A 21,406-nucleotide genomic window follows, 5' to 3' on the forward strand; every position below is an offset into this window, starting at 1 on the left:
CTGTGCCAATACCCCACCCACCCTACATCAAAATGTACGTCAGTATACAGTTTTCCCTTTTGCTCGCGTGCCAGCGATTATCCTTCTATGTGCCGTAGGTTGCCGACCCCTGATCTAAGGTATATTTTATTATTATGTTGCATTTTATCAGCTTTTAACTATTTCATTTTGATGTTTATTTACTGTTTATTGCTGGAAAATAACAAAATTACACAAATTCTGGTTTTAAAATGCATTTATTTATGTCCTAAATTTTGGTAACAGGGTTACTGAAATAACAAATATCATATAAAATAGAAAAAAAAAATTCAACAGCTCATCTAATATTTAATTTCAGCTTGACGGTGAATATCTAAAGGTTTAGCACTTCCTTTCACCAACCACTTACTGATAAAAAAGACTTCAGGGTCTCTGCCACTCTTTTGTACCCTATTTGTGGAAAGTGCCTACCTCCTCATTGGCTTTCCTCTCCTTGCCCATTTCCTTCTCCAGCTGGGTCACCTCTCTCTCTTTGCGCTCCAGGTGACTCTCCAGTTGGTGAATCTCATCCCGAAGGAAACGTGTGTCACCCCCTCCCATCACGCGCTGGGCCATCTGGACAGGAAGCAAGGCGGATCTGAATAAAGCTCAAGACCCAAGACCCAAAACTCTCCATCTGTATATATCTCTGACACTGGTGAGTTGTGCAGCTCAGTGACATCTCACTTATTTTACAATAATAAACATATCAAAGGAAATGTGATGTGCAGAACAACTATAGCTTTAACAGACAGCAACACACAAGGAATTAAGCCTGTAATCCTCTTAAGACTGTACTTGTACACAGATGATGCAAATCAAATAAGTGCACTTGTACATACAATTATTACCTCCCTTACCTCTAGCTCACCTTCCAGCTTTAGGACTTTGGCTTTCAGCTCATTTTCTGCAATCATTTCATACACAAGCATAAATAAATTGCACTAATATGTTAAAATTCTTACAATCAGCTTCATAACTTTTAAACCATAAACAACAAAATATTAAGATGATGTTTGAAACAATTACAGTGCTTGAAAAGCTCTAGCATCTAACATAGTTGTTAGATAATTTGGTGACACTTTAGCATAGGGACCAATTCTCACTATTAACTAGTTGCTTATTAGCATGCCTATTATTAACATATTGGCTGTTTATTAATACTTACAAAGCACATATTCTGCATGACCATATTCTACATCCCTAATCCTACCCAATGCCTAAACTTAACAACTACCTTACTAATGATTAATAAGCAGCAAATTATGAGTTTATTGAGGCAAAAACCATAGTTAATGGTTTGTTAACAGTGAGAATTGGACCTTAAAATAAATTGTGACCAATAATTTCAACCTAAGGTTTGCTATGTATACTGGATTTTTAAATATAATACATTAAATTGAAGTCTAAAATGATTTACTGAAGAATTTTAAGATTGAGATTTGAAATCTCTCACTGACATGTTCTGCATTCAAAATCGAATTGCCGCTGGCGTCATATACAGTATGCATGTTGAATTCTGATTTAAACCAGTACATGTTTCATGAATGAAAATATAATTTTTTGGTAAGTGACCTTGAGTCCAAAAAACCCCCCACTCATTTAATCCATTTTATTATATATATATATATATATATATATATATATATATATTTTTTTTTTTTTTTTTATTAAAAGACTTGAACAGTATTCTTTGCTACCTGTGGGAAAAACAAATGGAATAATGTCTGTACATACCAATTCTTGCTTGCTCCACACCTGCACTGTCTACAACTTCATAGGCACATTTAATTTCGTCCAGTTTCATCTGAGGGTCAGTAAGACATCAAATGTAACATCTAGACTGACCCACACGATACTATTAGAATGACTGACAGTGACTGCAGATGGTAAGACTTCAATGACCAGAAAATAATTAGTAAAAGAAATTCAAAGCTTTCCAACTTAAAGAAGCAGATGTATGGTGACAGTGTATGAGTCTTACCCTCAGGAGTGTTTGTGAGATTCTGAAGAGCTGAATCATTTTCTCTGAATCATCTGCTTTCAGGTCCCGTGGTTTGACCTACGTGGGAAGGAAAGCAAAGCATGATTGTCATATGAATTTGCAGGGAGAATGTTTTTGTCCCTCACACATTCCAATAAGCAGATGTCAGTCTGGAAGCAAAGCAAAGATATAGATCTTGAGCATTTTTCCAGTTCTAGAATTTGTCTTTCTAGATCAAAAGTAATCAAAAAGTAGTCTGATTTATATAACCTAAAATGTGTGATAAAAAATTGTGAGAAATTATGTGATAAAAAAGGTAAATATTACATATTTGAATAAGTGTCAAAATAGTGTGAAATTATTATTAAAAATATTGGTAAAATATAATTAAAATGTTAATGTGTTTATATGATTTAGGATATGTTAAATATTTTTTTCCAAAAATGTTTTAAGTATAATTTTTATCACTGTCATTTCCACTAAGTAAAGTTATTTAAACACAAATAAAATTAATAATGTGAAGATTCTGATTCCTGATCATTTTTTTATGCCTTAAAATGATACTTACCATCAAAATCAAATCACAGATTTTCTCATCATCTTCTCCCAGATCTTCTGGGTCTACTCCCATGAGCAGCTTCCAGTCTGTGGCTGCAGACATCTCTCAGCTTTTGTATGAATGTCCTACTAAGCGATGAACTAAACAACATTTAACCTGTTAGATGTCAGTGGGATGTCAGATGGCGTTTTATTGCCAGCCTTCTACACAGACAGTAAAATGTAATGCTAATGTACAATATTCTTATTCACATACACTTCTTACAGGGTACTATGATTACACCCTCATATAAGAACGCAGAATAATAACAGCTTTACTATAAATAAGAGGTTAAAAGACAATCTAGATATTAGCAAGAACTGTTGTTTTAGCATTGAATACAATTGGTCATATTTTGTTTAGTTTGTTAGGTATAGTGTTAACAATTGAATATTGATTTTAAATGCGTTGCTTAATGCCACAAATGCAACTTGTGGACGTATTCATAAAAAAGAAAGATAGAAAATCACGCATTCAGACCTTATTGTTAAAACAGCCTAGCCATCTTGTGTTCCCTTGTTCAGCTGCTGCTAGGCAACCATGAAAACAGTCGTAAAGCGGAACGTCGTAAATTCGTCTCCTTGGGCTCTTGTTTTTACGCCGTACGATTTCTGACGTTCATTAAAGTATTCTTCACTATGCGGTACGTTCAATACAAAGGATAGAATATGAAAAATATATATCTATCTGCAGATATATTTTTAATGGAATGACATTGTCGAAACATAAAGTTTTAAACCAGTGCTTTGTAACTCATTACTTTTATTCTGCTAAGCATTTTTACCCGGAAGCAGTTTTTGGTCCTTGCTAATTCAATGCTTTAGACCGAACTTGATGCTTCAGCCAAAATAAACACACACATTCTCTTTTCATTTAGTTTTAACCAGAAATGACAAGGTGAGTTGTCCATGTGATTATATATTACCGACCACTGATGGCGGATTGAGAGTGATTGTTTAAATGACTGAAGTCAGTGCATGCTATTGGGACAGCTGAAGTTAGACTTGATCTTTAATCAGATCAGTGTCCTGTTCATTTAACCCAGTTTCTTCTAATCATCATTACATTCCTTATTTATTAGCGATGGATGTTGCATTGATGTTTTTATAACTATATTGACGGAATTATTCGATTAATCTCAATGAAAAGCAAATGCTAACTGGTAGCTGGTTGGGCTGGTCCTGATTTATGAGCTCCGTTCATTCAGCACATATTATTGTATTATTCTGATCATTCGACTGATTTATTCGTGGTTTTAGGTTTGCAACATAGCGGCAAAGGGTCGCAGTGCTGTGGGCTGATTTAAACAGGGTTATAAAGGTCATGGATCATTTCAGGGGATTTTAAAATTATGTTTTACAGGTAGGAAAAGGTCATCGTAATGAATGAAATATTGAAAAGCATGGATTTTTTTTTATTATTATTATAGTGATTATATATTTGTCCAGCTCTGATCTGTTCTCAAATATTCAGAAAATAAAATATGCCAGATGTATATTGCACGTTTAGCAGTGTTTGAAGTATTTTTTAAATACTCTATAACATTAATAATATTTTGAATAAGCTTTTATTTTTAGGTTTTCAGTTTTCGTTTTAATTTTACTTTACGTTCTAGTAATTTTGTTTGTTTTTGTCTTTGTATTAGATTTTTAAAAATATTTCATATTCTTATTAGTCATTGTAATATATAGTTGTAGGCAGAGCTTCTGAAGACAGTTCTTGTCATTAATAATAATAAATAACAGTAACAAATTATCTGCCTTAAAATAGAAGATAAAGATAAAACCATAAACGGTAGAAACATTTAAAAAAAAAAAAAAGTCATTAGTTTGAAACCTTGACTACTAATTGATGACAAATAAATCAGATAATAGATGGCACTATAGAGCACAGAAATAGAAATATGGACTTTATTTATTTATTTTTAGAATGAGCCATGGAAACCTTTCCACAATATTGGGTTTTTTCCTAGTTTATAGCAAATCTGGCATGCATGTAGTCTGGAAGGCCATTGTCAACAATCATCAAAAACATTTTAAAGTTCAGCATGGCCATCCGAGGTTGGTGAAGAATGTAGGGCATGGCCTAGTTTACTAAAACAGCTATAATTTCTTAAGCAAATAAGTAATTGCGATGAAATTTGGTGAATTTATGTAGTGCGGTTACTCTGAGAAGGCTACAGGAAATGACTTGACTTTAAAAAAAATAGCTTAAAATAGCTCAAATTATTTTGTATACCATGTCTTACATGAATAAATGAGTTCTTTGCAGTGAATCAAAGCAGTTCACATAAGGTCTGAATGGTTCATTAGCAAAATGGTCTGAATCAGAATGATTCTGGGATCATATCAGGAATCACAGTTGTTTCTGCTCTGCTCTTGCAGTGCTCAATGAGGTCTCACGTCAGCGATGGCTGTAGTGTCTTGGAAGGAGATCTGTCTTCTGACTGGACTGGTGGTGGGCTGCTACTGGAACAGCCTGTTCTGTGGGTTTGTGTTCGATGATGTCTCTGCTATCTTGGATAACAAAGACCTTCGCCCCACCACACCACTGAAGAACCTTTTCCTCAATGATTTCTGGGGCACACCTATGTCAGAGGTAACCTTGAAGAAATTCAGCTCGGTTTCTCAAGACGCGATGTTTTTGGAGGCTTGTACCTAACCTTGTTTTTTTTTTTCTCCAGGAGAGGAGTCATAAGTCCTACCGGCCGCTTACTGTTCTCACCTTCCGCCTCAATTACCTGTTCAGTGAGTTGAGCTCCTCATCATACCACCTCCTCAATGTGGTTCTCCATGCCGTGGTATGTGTCTTCTTCCTCCACTTCTGCCGTCTGCTCTTGGACCGAAGCACCAGCCTCATAGCGGCTCTGCTGTTTGCTGTCCATCCCATCCACACAGAGGCTGTAAGTAACTTCTATTATATCACAATCATAACGTATCAATGTGGTTTATGTAACCAAAACATGAAGTTGAGCTTCATTTGTGGAATTTGCTTCTGCTACTTTCATGTAGAGGGACTCTGTTGATCAACATGCCCCAATCGTGTTGAAGTTTCCTTCGTGATTTACTCTTCGCCTTTGTTGCTTGAGGAAACTATATTTGGCACAAACTTGAGGAACAAAAACTTGAATGAAGTGTCTTTGCAGATGCCACCTCATGGTGGCAGTAATAGACAGAACTTAATGTTCTAGTGTGCATTGCATGTAAATAATCATGCATTATCATGGAAAAACTGTTTGAAATTGAGCCTTTTTCATTTCAGTCAATATTTGTTTCATATTTCATATGTTGTTCTTTCTTGTGAAATATCACTTAAAAAGAAAGGACAACATGAGGGCAAAATCCTCAGACAGGGTAATTGACCTTGTAGCTCAATGCAGTGGGACACTATCTGATTGGAGTACTTTACTATAGGATTGGTGATTGTTTATCAGATAGAGATCTGTGCTGCTCGTGAAATGGTCGGGGGATCAGTCCCTGTGCGGGTGACCTAAGAACTGGAGTGTTAATCTGATCTTAGTCTTTCTCTAAAACTATTATACCCTCTACCACAGTGCTTATCTTTAGACTGACTATAGAAATGATGTATTGTACATTTCTTTGCATAAAAAGTTCCTGCCTAATAAGCAAAAAAAAAAATCTAAAATTTAGTAGTAAAAATGAATAATGTTATACTCAATTGTTTACTCTGAAATAGTCTAAAAGGGTTATTTAATTAATATTATATTTGTTCTTTATAATATGTAATTCTAAATATTAAATTGTTTTTGATCAATTATATTTTTGTAATAAGTTTGCATTTATGCATTTAGCAGATGCTTTTATCCAGAGCAACTTGCATTTCACTCAATGGGATCAGAATGATACATTTCTATAATTATAACTATCATACACTATATATAATATGCATTTTTAATATATATCCAAGACGTGTCTGTCACTCGTATAGTTTTGAATGAGGAGCAATGCAACACTCAATATGGCCACTCTATCAAATGAAGCCCCGCCTTCTGAGTAAAAGAGCCAATGGGTAAAGTCATCGCATCACTGCAGCTGCTGTTAGAAGTCCCGGTTGCTATAGAAACAGTCAGCATTCTGAGATGTGCGCCTAGGACTGCGCATGCATACTGGCGGGTGTAGCCTGGAAAAATAAGCTTTTTTAACATTATTTGAGCAAAATAAACAACATTTATGATACAGTTGCCGCCGAGTTATAGGGTTGGGTATCCTTTGGGTTTTTTTCGATACCGGCGCCAAATCGATACTTTTAAAACGGTGCCGGTGCCTGAACCGATACTTGTTTTATATATATATATATATATATATTAGTGGTGGGCATAGATTAATTTTTTTAATCTAGATTAATCTCACTGTAATTCTGGAATTAATCTAGATTAAAATGGCTCATTTGAATTCTGCCAAGTAGATCAGAATAAGTTCACTACTAGTAGTAAACAACTAGCAGTCATCAAGAATTTAATATTGATAATAACATTGAAGACATTGTATAATTATGCCTTAAAGATAAGGTTTTAATAGTTTTAGTAGTAGTAGCCGTTCTGCCCAATGTCTTCAAGTGAAACCGAACTTTTATTTTGACGGGTTGCCGTGAGGATAGTTTTTCTCAAATGAAACGCTCGAATGCTCATGAAGTGACTCTCAGAGCAGATCTGGAGATATGGTTCATGTATTTATGTCCTCATTTAGTGAGATGACAGACGTTAATATCGCCGCAAGCGTCACGCGGTCTTCTGTATGAGTAGTGAACAAACCCGCGCGTCTGCGCCATACATTAACACAGAGACACACAGAAGTCATATTTAAATAGACGTTTTGCGGCTTAATATCTACTCACTTGTGTGTGTGCGCTTACGTTTGTTTGTGTGTGTGTGTGTGCGAACCGGGGCGGAACTCCGCTGTGCGCGAGATACAGAGAGCGTGACCATGTAACGTAGAGACAGAAATGACTTGCCGATTTCCATTGGAAAGCTTCTTAAAAATAAATTTTCCCTGAAGCAAACCCGGCGGCTTCATAGCTGCATCCATGTTAGCACGCATACACACAGGTTCGAAGACTCGCTCGCCCCTACAGTGCAATTCGGCTAGATACATCCGCTAAAATATCAAGGTGAAAGTCATCATAGCTTGCGTAGTATAGACCCAGCTCCCAACCCAACTTTGAGAATAGATTAACGGCGATATTTTTTATCGCCCGATAAGAGTCTCACGTTAACGCAGCACGTTAACGCCGATAACGGCCCACCACTAATATATATATATATATATATATATATATATATATATATATATATATATATATATATATATATATATATATATACAGGTATATGTATATATAAACACACTTTATTTATGCAATTCATGAAGCTCCAGGAAATCCCCAATATGGACAAAGGCATTGCTATTGCTGTAACTGAGTAAACAGAAGATATAAACGTTTTGAATGATAAAACAAATACATTAAACACTCGACTACAACAATATATAGTTTATCTGTGTTATTCAAGCCATCGCTGGTATTTTCATAATAATTAAGTATATTTATAATCCATTGCTAATCGATGCATTAGTAGCCTATGGAACAAATTTTCTGCCTCATTCTGTGACAAGAAACTACATCAGATCACAAAAGGAAGCATTTAACTGCAGTGGACTAAAAAGGTTATAATGTTCTCTTTTGTTGGACAACAGGTTTAAAAACGTGAATACAAGATCATTTTAGTTTTAGGCATTTTAATTTAAGCTAGGGCTGGGCGGTATATTGAGTTACCGTGATATATCGATATATTCTTTACAAGCTTGATACGAGTGCAGCTGAAAAGATATCTAGGGAGGACACAGACTGAACTGCTGCAGAGAAAGTGCATAATACAATTTGTTCTAAACGTGACAAGCCTTATATGAAGGGCTTTAAAAAAAAAACTCGTAAAGTATACTAGCCTATAGTTTATAGTTTCAGTTTAAAGCGGCTCTGACAGAAAGGTTGCGTGTGCCGCTGACAGAGACGTGCTGTTTAATGTGTTTGAGACGTGCTGTTTTCCCTTAATGCATACTTACATTTCACAGGTAATGTGAACTTACATATCCTCCATCTGTAAATGTTAGAAAGCCATGGAAATATTTCCATTTTGCCGTCAGAAGTGCGTGAGCTTTTGCTTTGCGATTCTCCGCTAAACTTCACAGACTTCATTTAGAACGAGCGCCGCCACGCGCACATGCGCGCCAAACAGACGGAGCGCAATAACTCTGACTAAAATATACATTTTGCTGAAATATTTGTAGTTGGACAATAAATGTGATATATGCAGAATTGTAAACCTACAAGTAAGTGTATTTGTATGATAGCACTAACTGTAAAGTAATGGGGTAATCAAAACAGCCATTTCTACTCAGTCTGTGCTTTATTTTCATTTTTAGTTTAGTAAATTTAACTTCTGCTTTAAAGCATTATTTTTGTTTTTAGATTGAAATGTTACAATGTTAGAATGTAATGTGATTTTAACCCTTTTTGCACATAATATGTGCCTACATGCTTACATTCACTTTATTTGTTTAATCCAAATACAAAATACCGAGATATACCATATACAACACATCAGCCAAAAGATACCGAGATATGAATTTTTGCTCATATCGCCCAGCCCTAATTTAAGCATGTTTAGTTTAGCTAGTTAATGAAACGCTACCTGCTGCGGTCAGAGCGAGTGTAATTTCTGCATTCACGCGCTCCTCGGATGCTCTCATTTCCCGAGTTGTGCTTTTAAGTAGGAATGTGAAAACAGCACACTTGCGTTACTACTACAAAGATTTGTTGGACTAGTATTATTTGAGCTTTCCGACGTGAGTTCACGTGCATTTTCTCATTCGGGAAATTATTTTTCACGTGCGGTGCCGGTGATGATGCTTCTTACGTTCGTTTCGGAGAAACAAAGGAAAAATATTTTATTCGATCGCTCAGGCATGGCACCGAAATCTCTGTTCTGATTCGGTTCTAGTACATACCGGTTACTTAGGTACCGGTGCCATATTGTTACCGGGTTTCGGTACCCAACCCTACCGAGTTACATGACTTGCCTTAAAGGGACTTTGATATATCTCCACTGTTGCAATTAGGTTAACCATGTTTATTGCAAAAGCTGAAATACAGACATGTCTTTTTGTCATTAAATTAACAACATATATGAAAAATGCCTTTTAATGAATATTTTTTCAGACACGATGCAAACAAATCATTTAAGGTTGATTCCTTTTGTTTAGTGATTCACAGAAATGAATCAAACTCTGAAGCTCCAACTTTTGCTGCTCATGTATAAATCAGACACATTATAAAATGGCTTATCTTAATCGAATTTAAATCTGGAAATAAACAGTTTAGGAGGAAAATTGGATAACGTTATGACGTTCAGTGAATGAGAAATATTTTAAGGTCACTAATTAAATAAGCAAATTTGTGACACTGAGCATGTGAACTCCTCAAAAGTCAGATTCTTTGCTTCCATTGAGGCACAAGATGCTATTTGGATCATTCTCAAGTCATGGTCATTGGGGTTTTCACAAACTTTTGGAGGTCATGCAGTTTGAGTGCTGCTGTCCATGAAGCAAAACTGAATACTAAAACATTGAAAAATTACATTTCAGAATCAAATTTATATGCTTATGCTGTAATTTATCATGAACAAATGCATTAAATTAAAGTTAAGAACATTTTTTTGGACTCCACTGAATATAACCTTATGTAGCAATTAATTATACTATAAGATTATAATTATATTATTTTATTATATATTATATTTATTATATATTATATTATATATAAGATTATATTATAATTATAAGATTTATGATCTTATATAATTGCTTGCATTATTTTGAGCAAAAGTTCCCACAGGTTGTATGAAAGGGAAAAAATCATTTCTGTTTTACAGTTATGATTGATTGCTTAAAACTGGTTCCTCTTGCACCTGTCACATGACTCTTCATGGCATAGACTTTCCATCAAATCTCGAATCGTGGCGTAAGAAGAAACCTTACTGTAAAAACACACTTTATAAAAGATAACGTCAGTCAAACGTAAGACATTTTATTTTACAATGCGTCAGATTGGCATGTATTGGTTAATTGAAATTCCACCTGTTATGAGTGTTGAGAGATTCGCTCATTGAGCTGTTGAAATCTTTCGCTATGTGCAGGTGACAGGTGTCGTTGGCAGGGCTGAGTTGCTGTCCTCCATTTTCCTGCTGGCTGCTTTCCTGGCATACACCAAATCAAAAGGCGCCGATCACTCCATAGGTAAGTGTTGCCATCACATAACTGCATAATCCCTGCATGCGTGCATGCTGCAACAAGTTCATTCCTAGGACACGACGCGCAAGCTGCAACTCGCCTCCCATTCAAAAGCTCACCGAGCTCCCCACCCAGAAGTCTTGAGTACACAGCTCCAGTTTCACCGATCGATCAAGTTGGCATGTTGTTTCTGACTTGATGCATTTCAACACAATTGTTATATTATACCGGCAACCTCCCACTATGATTCTTACTTTCTTTTTTTTTTTTTTTTTTTTCTAGCAGAATGTTAATCCTGTCATAATATTTTTGTTGGTGCCTTGTCTATGGTGTGATGACAAGTGATTATTTTCTTATTTTATTTGATTCGCTTTTCTTTTGTTCATCTTAAATTAGCCGTCACCTTAGTTTTAAGGTGTAAAAGGAACTGCATGATTGAATAGTGTTGTATTGAATGCTCTTTATGTATTATAGGTCACAATTTGACCTATAATAAACATCGTTAATATCTCAGGTGGCACCACTGCATTTGTGTTGTGTAACTCACAATCAATAATAATAATCAAAGGAATTGTTGAAATAATCAAAGGCTACAATGAAATGTGGTATTTGTGACAGACAAAAGCATATAATTTAGTTTTATATTTCGGTTCACGTGTCTATGGCCTTTGCGTCACATCTTCAAATGCGAGCAGCAGCATATGAATTTAAAAACCATCTTGAGATCCTTGCGTTCAGTTCCATTTGTTGCACTCCATCCAGGTGTATGCTGTGTACTCACGAGACACAGTCGTGTGAACGGCTCCTTATTCATTCTGTGCTGCCTGCGTTGGGAGTGTGGTTTGGCAAGTCATATTGTGATTAAATAATCATGCTAAATTAACAAGTTAAATTGACAGCCCTGTTTATATTAAGTGTTTTTCTGCAATTCCCTTTGAAAGACTTGTGGGACCAGATTCCCCCGGCACCCAGAGAACAGCAACACCAGGGTGCTTTCCTCCTTCCACTTACTTAAATCTGAATGATGTTTGAAAGATGCATAAAGTTACTCAAAAGCACTTCTGACATATTAAAAACGAGATATCCTCAATGTCCTCTACTTCCTCTTTCAGTCTGGACTCCCATCATTTCAACTGTGTTCCTGGTTGCCGTTGCCACACTATGCAAGGAGCAGGGAATAACTGTCATTGGGATATGCTGTATTTACGAGGTGTTTGTTGCCCAAGGGGTAAGTGTGACATTTATTTATCGACTCGTAAATAAAGGACGTGTTGACGTCCGTGGTTAAAGTCAATAGGATCTGTCACAGGGTCTTGGAATCAAAAGCTTATTTGTTAATAAGTTCAAAAAAAGACAACTGTATTGCTTTTAAGTGAAGTCATAAAACATCCTTTTCTTTTTGATATTAAGAGCCCTATTTTGTTGGCAGAAAGACAGAGGGAAAATGAAACCGCTACCCAGATGGAACGACTTAAGGCGTCCTCATGGGGCGCAGCCTCGCATGATGACTACAGACATATTTCTCCACTTTTGTCTGTTAGTGTCACTATCTTGACAGTTTAATAACCAAAAAAAAACTCTTGAAGCAAATTAATCTAACAGCTAAATGCAAATGGTTGCGGTGGAAAAAAATCAAAAATTTAATGTAAAGCAAATAACTCGGTTTGAGGTATCAGCAATTTCCTGTGGCGACGTGTATTGGTTGTAAAGCTCTAAATCCAGCTCTTGCAGTGAAAATAAACCCGTTTCACTCGACGACTTGTCTTGTATACATTTCCACTGGTGTAACGACTGTCATGTGAGCACATTTGGTGTGAATATAAAGTTTGTTTAAAAGCCCAAAGGGCATGTCTGCATTGAGTTTTTTGAGGAAGAGTGTGAAAATCAATACTGAGGCATCAGCCGAGCGATAACCAACAGCTTATACAGGTTTCTTATCTGATACGGCATTTAAGTACCTTCTGCCTGGAAAAAAAGAGATGCGAGACATAACTATTTTGTAAGTGACAGTTGAGTAAATAACTTTAGGGCAACATCTCTCATTTCTAATGGCAGTGAAACAAAACAGCAAAGTCTCATAGTTTTGTTAACCACAAGTCTTACCAGATGTGAAAACACCCTGTTGCCTGTTCCATTTAAAACGAGCTGCAGGATTTCAAAAATCAAAATGTTTTGACGCACTGACATTAGTTAGATGTTGCATGTCACAGTCATTAAGAACACAGTGTCCCTTTAAAGAGTCTTTTCAAACATATCGCTCTTGTTCCCAGCAAATTAACATCTGTATTTGAATATCAAGTAAAATCCACTTAACTATGTAGCATTCATTCTGTCCATTAGCGTTCGGATGCTCATCGGGGTCTTTGCTCTTTTGACAGCCTTTCATTCTCTTTGTATTATGCAATTGAATTTTTACATAATGGACTGTGGCATAATCCTCTTATGTGAGCTAACAACTGAATGCAAGCAGCTGTTGATTCTGACAGGAACTCGAGGTCTGTGGATCTTTGCCTTGGATCTTTGCTCCGTTTAGTCCGTACATAGCCCTAAGCAATGCCTCTAATTTGACCCATATGCATGAGTAGCGCTTGTACTTTGATGTTTTGCTGAAATACTTGTAGCTTAAGTAATTACTCTAATTGGCCTAAGTCATTTAAAAGTGCAGCATTTAAGCGATAATGTATTACATGTAACATTGATCTAATGCATCTGGATTGTGTCTAAGTAGTTTTGTTGCAGCGACCTCTAACGTAGCATATATCTCTGTGAGAAGTGTTTTTTTTGTTGGTTTTTTTGGGGTCGGGTGTGTGGCCTCGTGGTTAACCCGTTGGCAGACAGATTACGTTGTGGTGGTCAAATGGGATGTGTGTGGTTTGAATACAGCATGTTGTGTCTCTTGTCATTGTTGCCTGTCTTCTCTCCACTTTTGCTGTCAACAAAAATGGAAAAAGTCCTTAGCATTATGTAAGAATTATGTAAGAATAATTATTACTAGTTAAATAAATAACTAGTATGTAATACTGTACATTTATTGTGGATACTTGTATAGTTAAAGGGATAGTTCACCCTGATTTCAACATGATTTACTCATCCTCAAGCCATTCTAGTTTTATATGACTTTCTTCTTTCAGACGAATACAATCGAATGCTAATTTATATTAAAAATGTCCTGGCTCTTCCAAGCTTTATAATGGCAGTGAATGGGGTTTAAGATTTTGAAGTCCAATAAAAGTGCATCCATCCATTGTAAAAAGTGCTCCACGCGGCTCCATGGCCTTCTATGGAGTCAATTTAATGCCGCATATATATGCAAAAGAAAATAAAGTTTTGCAAACAAAAATAAAGAATTGCAAAATATAAATAAAACAGAGCAAAAGCAATGATTTTGCAATACATATTTTCCATGGCCATATCTACTAATTTATTTGCAATGCAGCTTTTATTTTGCGTTTCAGTCAAGTTTGAGCTTGCGTTACCGTTTTCCCCTTTGCGCTTCACGTTTCTGCGCGTCTCACTTTGTGGCGCTGTTTTGACATGGGGGTGGAGTCAGGGGACGGGGGCGTGTCCAACAGGCCTGGGCATGCCTCCCTGGAAGTGACGTCATCGGCCCGAGACGCAGATCACAGCTGATCCAGGCACCGTCATTGAGCAGAGGCAAGCGGGCGGATCGTTTTCTTTTATTCACTAGCTTTAAAACATGCATGGTTTTCATTTTATTAACAAATGTATATGTGTATTAGCAGCGTTTGCTCAAGTTAAAGAAGTTGTTAATATGAACATCTGCTGTTTATTTCTCTCAATGTGTGCACACTTTTATAGCATTAAAATGTGTATTGTTTCATTTGGTTAACTAAATGTGCGTTAATAGTGCTTGTTTAAAATCTCTTAACCTGTGCACAGCGCTCTTTGTTTACATTAGTTCAGAGTTACTGCTAGTTTTAATGTAAAGGAACGCAATTAACTTCACAAACTATACATCATTAAAAAGGTCTAAGACTCAAGCTTCATATCCATCTCGACTTCGTTTTTCATTTACATAACTCCTGGCATAAATTAAGAAATTACATAATACGTTTTTAGCCATATCAAAACAGTAGTCATGGCATGGGTAAATTTGACCCACTGGCGCTTTTAGGTATACAGCGACCTCTGGTGGTTGAAGTGTTAACCATAGGCTACGTACTGGACTGTATTGCACGCGATGTAGACAACATTCGAATTAAGTTTATTATGAATAAATGTTACATAAAGTATAATAAAATAGGCCGACAAGAAAACATTTTTATCCATCCCACAAGTCTTGTAAGTCCATGTATTTTATTAGTATTGGTAATATTTTTATATTCGTTGTTAATGTAGGCTCTTTGATTTATTTTCCCTTCATTTCGATCTCGTTCAGGGCTGTATAATAATAATAATAATAATAGCCTAATATACACATATATTACATAAAAAGACACGATCAACGGACTGTGGGATGGATAAATATATTTGATCAGTCTCTGATAATCCCAGGTTGCTATGGTCACGCGGGTTTGTTCATGCATAATTAAACTCATGGCCACGACATACAGTATTATCACGTTCCCACGACTTAATATCTCGTGGCCACGACAAAACTAAACCAAAAAGACTTTTTAATCTTTTTTTTAAACTTCCAGTGACAGTCATTTCTTAATTTATGCCAGGAGTTATGTAAATGAAAAACGAAGTCGAGATGGATATGAAGCTTGAGTCTTAAACCTTTTTAATGATGTATAGTTTGTGAAGTTAATTGCGTTCCTTTACATTAAAACTAGCAGTAACTCTGAACTAATGTGAACTAATGTAAACAAAGAGCGCTGTGCACAGGTTAAGAGATTTTAAACAAGCACTATTAATGCACATTTAGTTAACCAAATGAAACTATACACATTTTAATGCTATAAAAGTGTGCACACATTGAGAGAAATAAACAGCAGATGTTCATATTAACAACTTCTTTAACTTGAGCAAACGCTGCTAATACACATATACATTTGTTAATAAAATGAAAACCATGCATGTTTTAAAGCTAGTGAATAAAACAAAACGATCCGCCCGCATGCCTCTGCTCAATGACGGTGCCTGGATCAGCTGTGATCTGCGTATCGGGCCGATGACGTCACTTCCAGGGAGGCATGCCCAGGCCTGTTGGACACGCCCGCCCCTGACTCCACCCCATGTCAAAACAGCGCCACAAAGTGAGACGCGCAGAAACGTGAAGCGCAAAGGGGAAAACGGTATCGCAAGCTCAAACTTGACTGAAACGCAAAATAAAAGCTGCATTGCAAATAAATTGGTAGATATGGCCATGGAAAATATGTATTGCAAAATCATTGCTTTTGATCCGTTTTATTTATATTTTGCAATTCTTCTTATTTTCTTTTTGCAATACTTCATTTTCTTTTGCAATTCTTTATTTTTCTTTTGCATATATATGCGGCATTAAATTGACTCCATAACCTTCTGAAGCTAATTGATGCGCTTGTATGAGAAAAATAACCATATTTACAACTTTATAAACTATAATCTCTAGCTTCCGCTAAACGTTGTATGCACGTCGACGAGAGAGTGGTGTTCCAGCAGATTACTATAGTTTTCGTCAAATAAATGTAGCCTTGGTGAACCAAAGAAAACTTTCAAAAACATTAAAAACTCTCACAAACCCCAAACTTCTGAATGGTAGTGTATATATTTAACGTTTTACATTGTATTAAAGGGGTCATGAACTGTTTTTTATTTTGTACTCTGAGGTCCCCTTTTAATGTTATCAAGATTTTTACATCAAAAAACATCATCATTCAGCAGTAATAGGTTATTTTCTGTCCCACACCTGAATAGGTGTGGTGGATTGTAGACTCAGAAGTAAATGCCCACTGCTATGATTGGCTAACACTTGTGTATGTTTGACAGCCTACATCCTTCAGAGATGGATGCAGCTGTGATTTAGGTTAAAATCACATAAATACTCATATCAATTGATCTGTTTAACAGACAATGCAATAGTGACCACGTGATAAAAATAGTTACTCATACTTGTGTGTGGTGCGACATCACTGTCGGATCTAATAAAGATAATTGGCACAGCATCGTCTTTTAGTTTCAATCTTTCTGAAAATCCTGCGTCGAATTGTGCCTTGTTTGTAAATTAATCCATGGTAAAATGAGGTGAACAAAGGACCAAGTTCTTCAAAGTTCAAGTTCAAGTGCTTCTTATTGTCATTTCTCCCTACAGGGAGAAACGAAACACAGTATCTCCGAGAGCATCATAGTACAAAAATAGGGACATATCTAACAGTAGCACAATACTAACAACATAGTGCAACAGACAATGTGTGCAGCATTTGCTGAGTCTGCAAGCATTGCAGTGAGGTAGGTCATATTGTAAAACAATAAGCAATTAAATGTTATCCCTTGGAGTAAAGTGGAGTGGTGCAATAATAGACATAAAATGTGCAATTAACATTAACATTAACATGAACATCATGTGCAATTTCTGATTTCCGAACATCATGTATCCATCTCTGGACCCCCAAGGGACACAGGTACAAAATGAGGGCATTGATCAGCCACAGATGTTATATAGCCTGACCGCCTGAGGAAAGAAACTATTTCTCAGTCTTGTAGTTCGTGATCGCATACTTCGGAGTCTTCTTCCAGATGGAAGTAGGCAGAACAGTCCAGCAGCGGGGTGTAGCAAATTAGCTTAAAAGGAATTGTATATAAATAATTACAATTAATTATTATTAATTACAATTATTTATATCGGCTGACAGTGATAACTGTAGCAGAATTAAATTGCCATCAACTGATCTGGTCGTCCAGCGACCATTCAGTGCAAGTTCAAATCAACTCTAAGAAAGGATATTTTCGTGGCCACAGAAAATACTTTCTTAAATATTAATGCATTAGAGCATGTAGCAAAGGGTCAGAATCGTAAAGGGACATTAATTTGCAAGGCAGAACCAGAAACTCATGTAATTTGTGCGCACAACTTTTATTAACTAAACGCTAACACGCATAACTAATCTAAACAAACAAACAAACATACATACACTCACACGTATATACAAAAGGGGAGCTAAAGTGGATGAATGAAGCCATTAGAGAAAACAGAATGCAGTTATGGAAAGAGTCGGTGAACCACCTGAGTTAAACCATCAGCGCCATTTATAACGGGGTCTATAACTTATACTAAACCTCTGTTTAGTTTAGTTAGATGTACCATACTTGCACTTCCATGGCTGTTGGCGTGTCTGGAATACAGTCTCTGATGAAAAGTCTGGATGGTTTCAAGGTTTTGGATTTGCGATCACGTTCTTCCGGGTTGAAGAGTGATGAATTCCACAAGATGTTATTCTGTGTTCTGAGGTCCGAGGAGCTTTGGTTGAATGGAAAGTCAAGGCCGCAAAGCCTGGCGCAAAAGTTAAGTGTTTCAGAAGAGTTCTAGCTCTCATCCTTCTAAGATCTAACAGAACCGCAGACTGAGTTGGAGCCCACCGGACACGCCGGTACCGGCTCAGGCTCTCCACACGGGCAGCAGGATTTTTAGCAGAAGAGAGTGCACAGGAAGAAGCTTTTTCAGAAGAGCTGTGTGAGCCCTTTAAAGTCTGCAAAGAGTCACACCTCTCAGGATGGGCTTGACCAATGAGAAAGGCTGAATTTCCAAGCGGGAGTTTGGAAATACAGGAGGGGTTTATGGCCCTTTGTCTCAGAGCATGGTAATTTGCAAAGGGGTTGGATTGGACATTGATATACAAACTATTAAAGATTCTTAGGACATTAATATGCTGCATAGGTATCAACATGTAATATTCACTCTCAATTAGATCATCCGAATAGGAATTGATAGAGACCAAACATGTTACAGTTAGAGTGATATTAACTAGTGATCTATTATAAGCATGCATAAAACAGTATACAATACACAAAAACATATACAAGAGCAGTAAAAATATACACAATGACCTAATGATATGTGTGTTCATTCAAAGAGAGGTTTTTCTATGAATTAATTAAAGAAGAGTCGATTTTATGGCATAATGTCCCTTTTATAGGAAAAAGGTAGTAAGAGTTGCGGCTTGCATTCCTTTGAGCAATAAAACTAGTGTTATGTGATGGGTTGCCATGGCACCAGGGGGGCCTGGAGGCGTTCACAGACATCCTGGCACTCACTATGTGTATTGGGTGGGGGGTCTGTGACCATTTGTTAATCTAATAACTAAATGATTTGTTAAATCAAATGCAAAATTGTGTGTCTGATTGGTCCAAATGCTACAGGGGTGAGCATTGTCCTTCATAATATTAGTTGCTCTCTTGAGACACCGCACTTTATAGATGTCCTCCATAGATGGGAGACTGGATGCAGTGATCTTCTGGGCAGCCTTTACTACCCTCTGTAGGGCCCTCCTGTCAGCAGCCGAGCAACTGCCAAACCAGACTGTGATGATGTTAGTCAGGATGCTCTCCACTACACATCTGTAGAAGTTAATCATGATGATGTTACTCATGCCTGCTTTTTTAAGTCTTCTCAGAAAGTGTAGTCGTTGTTGGGCTTTCTTCACCAAAGAGGCGATGTTCTTTTTCCAAGAGAAATCATCTGTTATATGAACTCCCAAATACTTCAAACTTACAACTATCTCCACTGCAGCACCATTTATAAGCAGCAGTAGAAGACTTCCTGAAGTCAAAGATAATTTCCTTCGTCTTGCTGACATTGAGGGACAGATTATTGGTTTTGCACCAATGCTCCAATACCTTCACCTCCTCTCTGTATGCTGATTCGTTGTTATGCGAGATGAGACCCACCACTGTTGTATCGTCAGCAAACTTAATAATATAATTGTCCTGATGGAGTGCGACATGGGTAAGTATGTGAACAGTAGTGGACTGAGGACACATCCCAGAGGTGCTCCGGTGTTCAGAATGATAGAATGAGATGTGTTCTCATGTATCCTCACTACTTTTGTCAAAAAAATCCAGGACCCAGTTACACATTGTGGAATTGAGTCCAAGTGCATGAAGTTTACTGATGAGGGTCTGTAGCAAGATTGTATTAAAAGCGGAACTGAAGTCCACAAAAAGCATCCTGACAAACCTGTTCTTGTCTTCCAGATGCGAAAGAGCCAAGTGGATGACATGCAATATGGCATCTGCAGTAGAACAATTTTGTCTGTAAGAAAACTGTAAAGGGTCTAGTGTAGGTGGAATAATTGTCTTTATGTAAGCCATCACCAACCGTTCGAAGCACTTCATGATAATTGACGTGAGTGCCACAGGTCAATAGTCATCAAGGCAAGTTACTTGTGTTCTTTTTGGTGCAGGAATGATGATGAAAGTTTTGAGGCATCCTAGAACTACAGAATGGGCCAACGATATATTAAAGATGTCTGTAAGAACATCTGTCAGCTGACTTGAACATTCTTTCAGCACCCGTCCCGGAATGCCATCTGGGCCAGTAGCCTTGTATGGATTCACTCTCTGTAGGATCCTTTTCACCTCCATTGTTGTAAAGGACCATGGCTGATTGTCCTCCAATGAATTTAATTTTGTGGATGGAATGCTGTTGAGTTAGTCAAATCTGGCAAAAAATTTGTTCAGTGCATGCGGCAGCAGGGGATCACTGATGGGAGTATTATTGTAGTTTTTGCTCCTGTAATCAGTAAGTTCTTTCAGGCCCTTCCACATTCGCTAGGGGTCATTTGTGTTCAGATGTTCCTGGATCCTTTAGGAGTATGAAGTTTTGGCTCTCTTTATTCCTGCAGTCAAGTTGTTCCTTGCTTCCCTCAGTGCTGTTTTATCCCCTGTTCTAAAGACAGCATCTCGTGTTTTCAGGAGGGAATGAACCTCTGCTGTACACCACAGTTTCTGATTTGATGGGACAGTTATTTTCCTGAGGGGAGCAACATTAATGTTTGTTAATGTAGCATGTGACAGATGAGGCGTATTCTTCAATGTCTGTTACACCATCCAATGTTGCAGCCTCCTTGAATACGTACCAGTTTGTGAGATCAAAACAGTCCTCTAAAACTGACATAGCTCCATCAGTCCACCTTCTTGTAAATTTGGAAGCAGATTTCACCCGTTTCCGTAGTGACTGGTAAGATGGCATAAGCATTACAGAAGAGTGGTCAGAACTACCCAGGTGAAGGCGGGCGAAGGCTCTGTAAGCACCCTGTACATTTGTGTAGACATTGTCCAAAGTGTGATTTATTTATTTATTTATTTTTTTCTTGTAGGAACAGTGATATGCTGATAGAATTTGGGTAGGACCTTCTTGAGATTAGTCTGGTTAAAGTCACCTGCTATCACAAAGAGTCCCTCTGGATGTATTGTGAGTAACTTGCTGACAGTCTCATAAAGTGCATTCAATGCACTTTCAGCCTTTGCACTCGGGGGGATATAGACAGCAATGATGATGATAACAGCAAACTCCTTCAGCAGATAGTATGGCCGACACTGTACTGCTAAATATTCCACTGA

General features: G+C 37.1%; 2 protein-coding genes across 7 annotated transcripts in view; one reads left to right on the forward strand and one right to left on the reverse strand.

The window, feature by feature from the left end:
* LOC131533952 (centrosomal protein of 290 kDa) overlaps window positions 1-3,184 on the reverse strand; it is a 31,218-nt gene extending 28,034 nt beyond the window's left edge. For 3 of the 4 annotated variants that reach the window (XM_058766436.1, XM_058766437.1, XM_058766435.1), the window contains exons 1-6: window positions 3,081-3,184; window positions 2,571-2,701; window positions 2,003-2,080; window positions 1,756-1,825; window positions 879-925; window positions 451-594 (exon numbers count right to left, since the gene is read on the reverse strand). In XM_058766436.1, the coding sequence (XP_058622419.1) occupies window positions 451-594; window positions 879-925; window positions 1,756-1,825; window positions 2,003-2,080; window positions 2,571-2,663 (432 nt within the window). In that variant the 5' untranslated portion in view covers window positions 2,664-2,701; window positions 3,081-3,184. The remainder of the gene's footprint in view (window positions 1-450; window positions 595-878; window positions 926-1,755; window positions 1,826-2,002; window positions 2,081-2,570; window positions 2,702-3,080) is intronic. The other variant, XM_058766438.1, reaches the window with a different exon arrangement.
* Window positions 3,185-3,194: 10 nt separating this feature from the next.
* Window positions 3,195-21,406, forward strand: part of tmtc3 (transmembrane O-mannosyltransferase targeting cadherins 3) — a 38,383-nt gene continuing 20,171 nt past the window's right edge. The window contains exons 1-5 of one of the 3 annotated variants that reach the window (XM_058766442.1): window positions 3,195-3,243; window positions 4,985-5,198; window positions 5,284-5,502; window positions 10,810-10,909; window positions 12,016-12,131. In XM_058766442.1, the coding sequence (XP_058622425.1) occupies window positions 5,010-5,198; window positions 5,284-5,502; window positions 10,810-10,909; window positions 12,016-12,131 (624 nt within the window). In that variant the 5' untranslated portion in view covers window positions 3,195-3,243; window positions 4,985-5,009. Of the gene's footprint in view, window positions 3,244-3,271; window positions 3,498-3,760; window positions 3,963-4,984; window positions 5,199-5,283; window positions 5,503-10,809; window positions 10,910-12,015; window positions 12,132-21,406 lie in introns of those variants that run through there. The other 2 variants (XM_058766439.1, XM_058766440.1) reach the window with 2 other exon arrangements.

The sequence above is a fragment of the Onychostoma macrolepis genome, chromosome 25 (assembly GCF_012432095.1).
Source record: "Onychostoma macrolepis isolate SWU-2019 chromosome 25, ASM1243209v1, whole genome shotgun sequence".
In the NCBI taxonomy this organism is placed as follows: domain Eukaryota; kingdom Metazoa; phylum Chordata; class Actinopteri; order Cypriniformes; family Cyprinidae; genus Onychostoma; species Onychostoma macrolepis.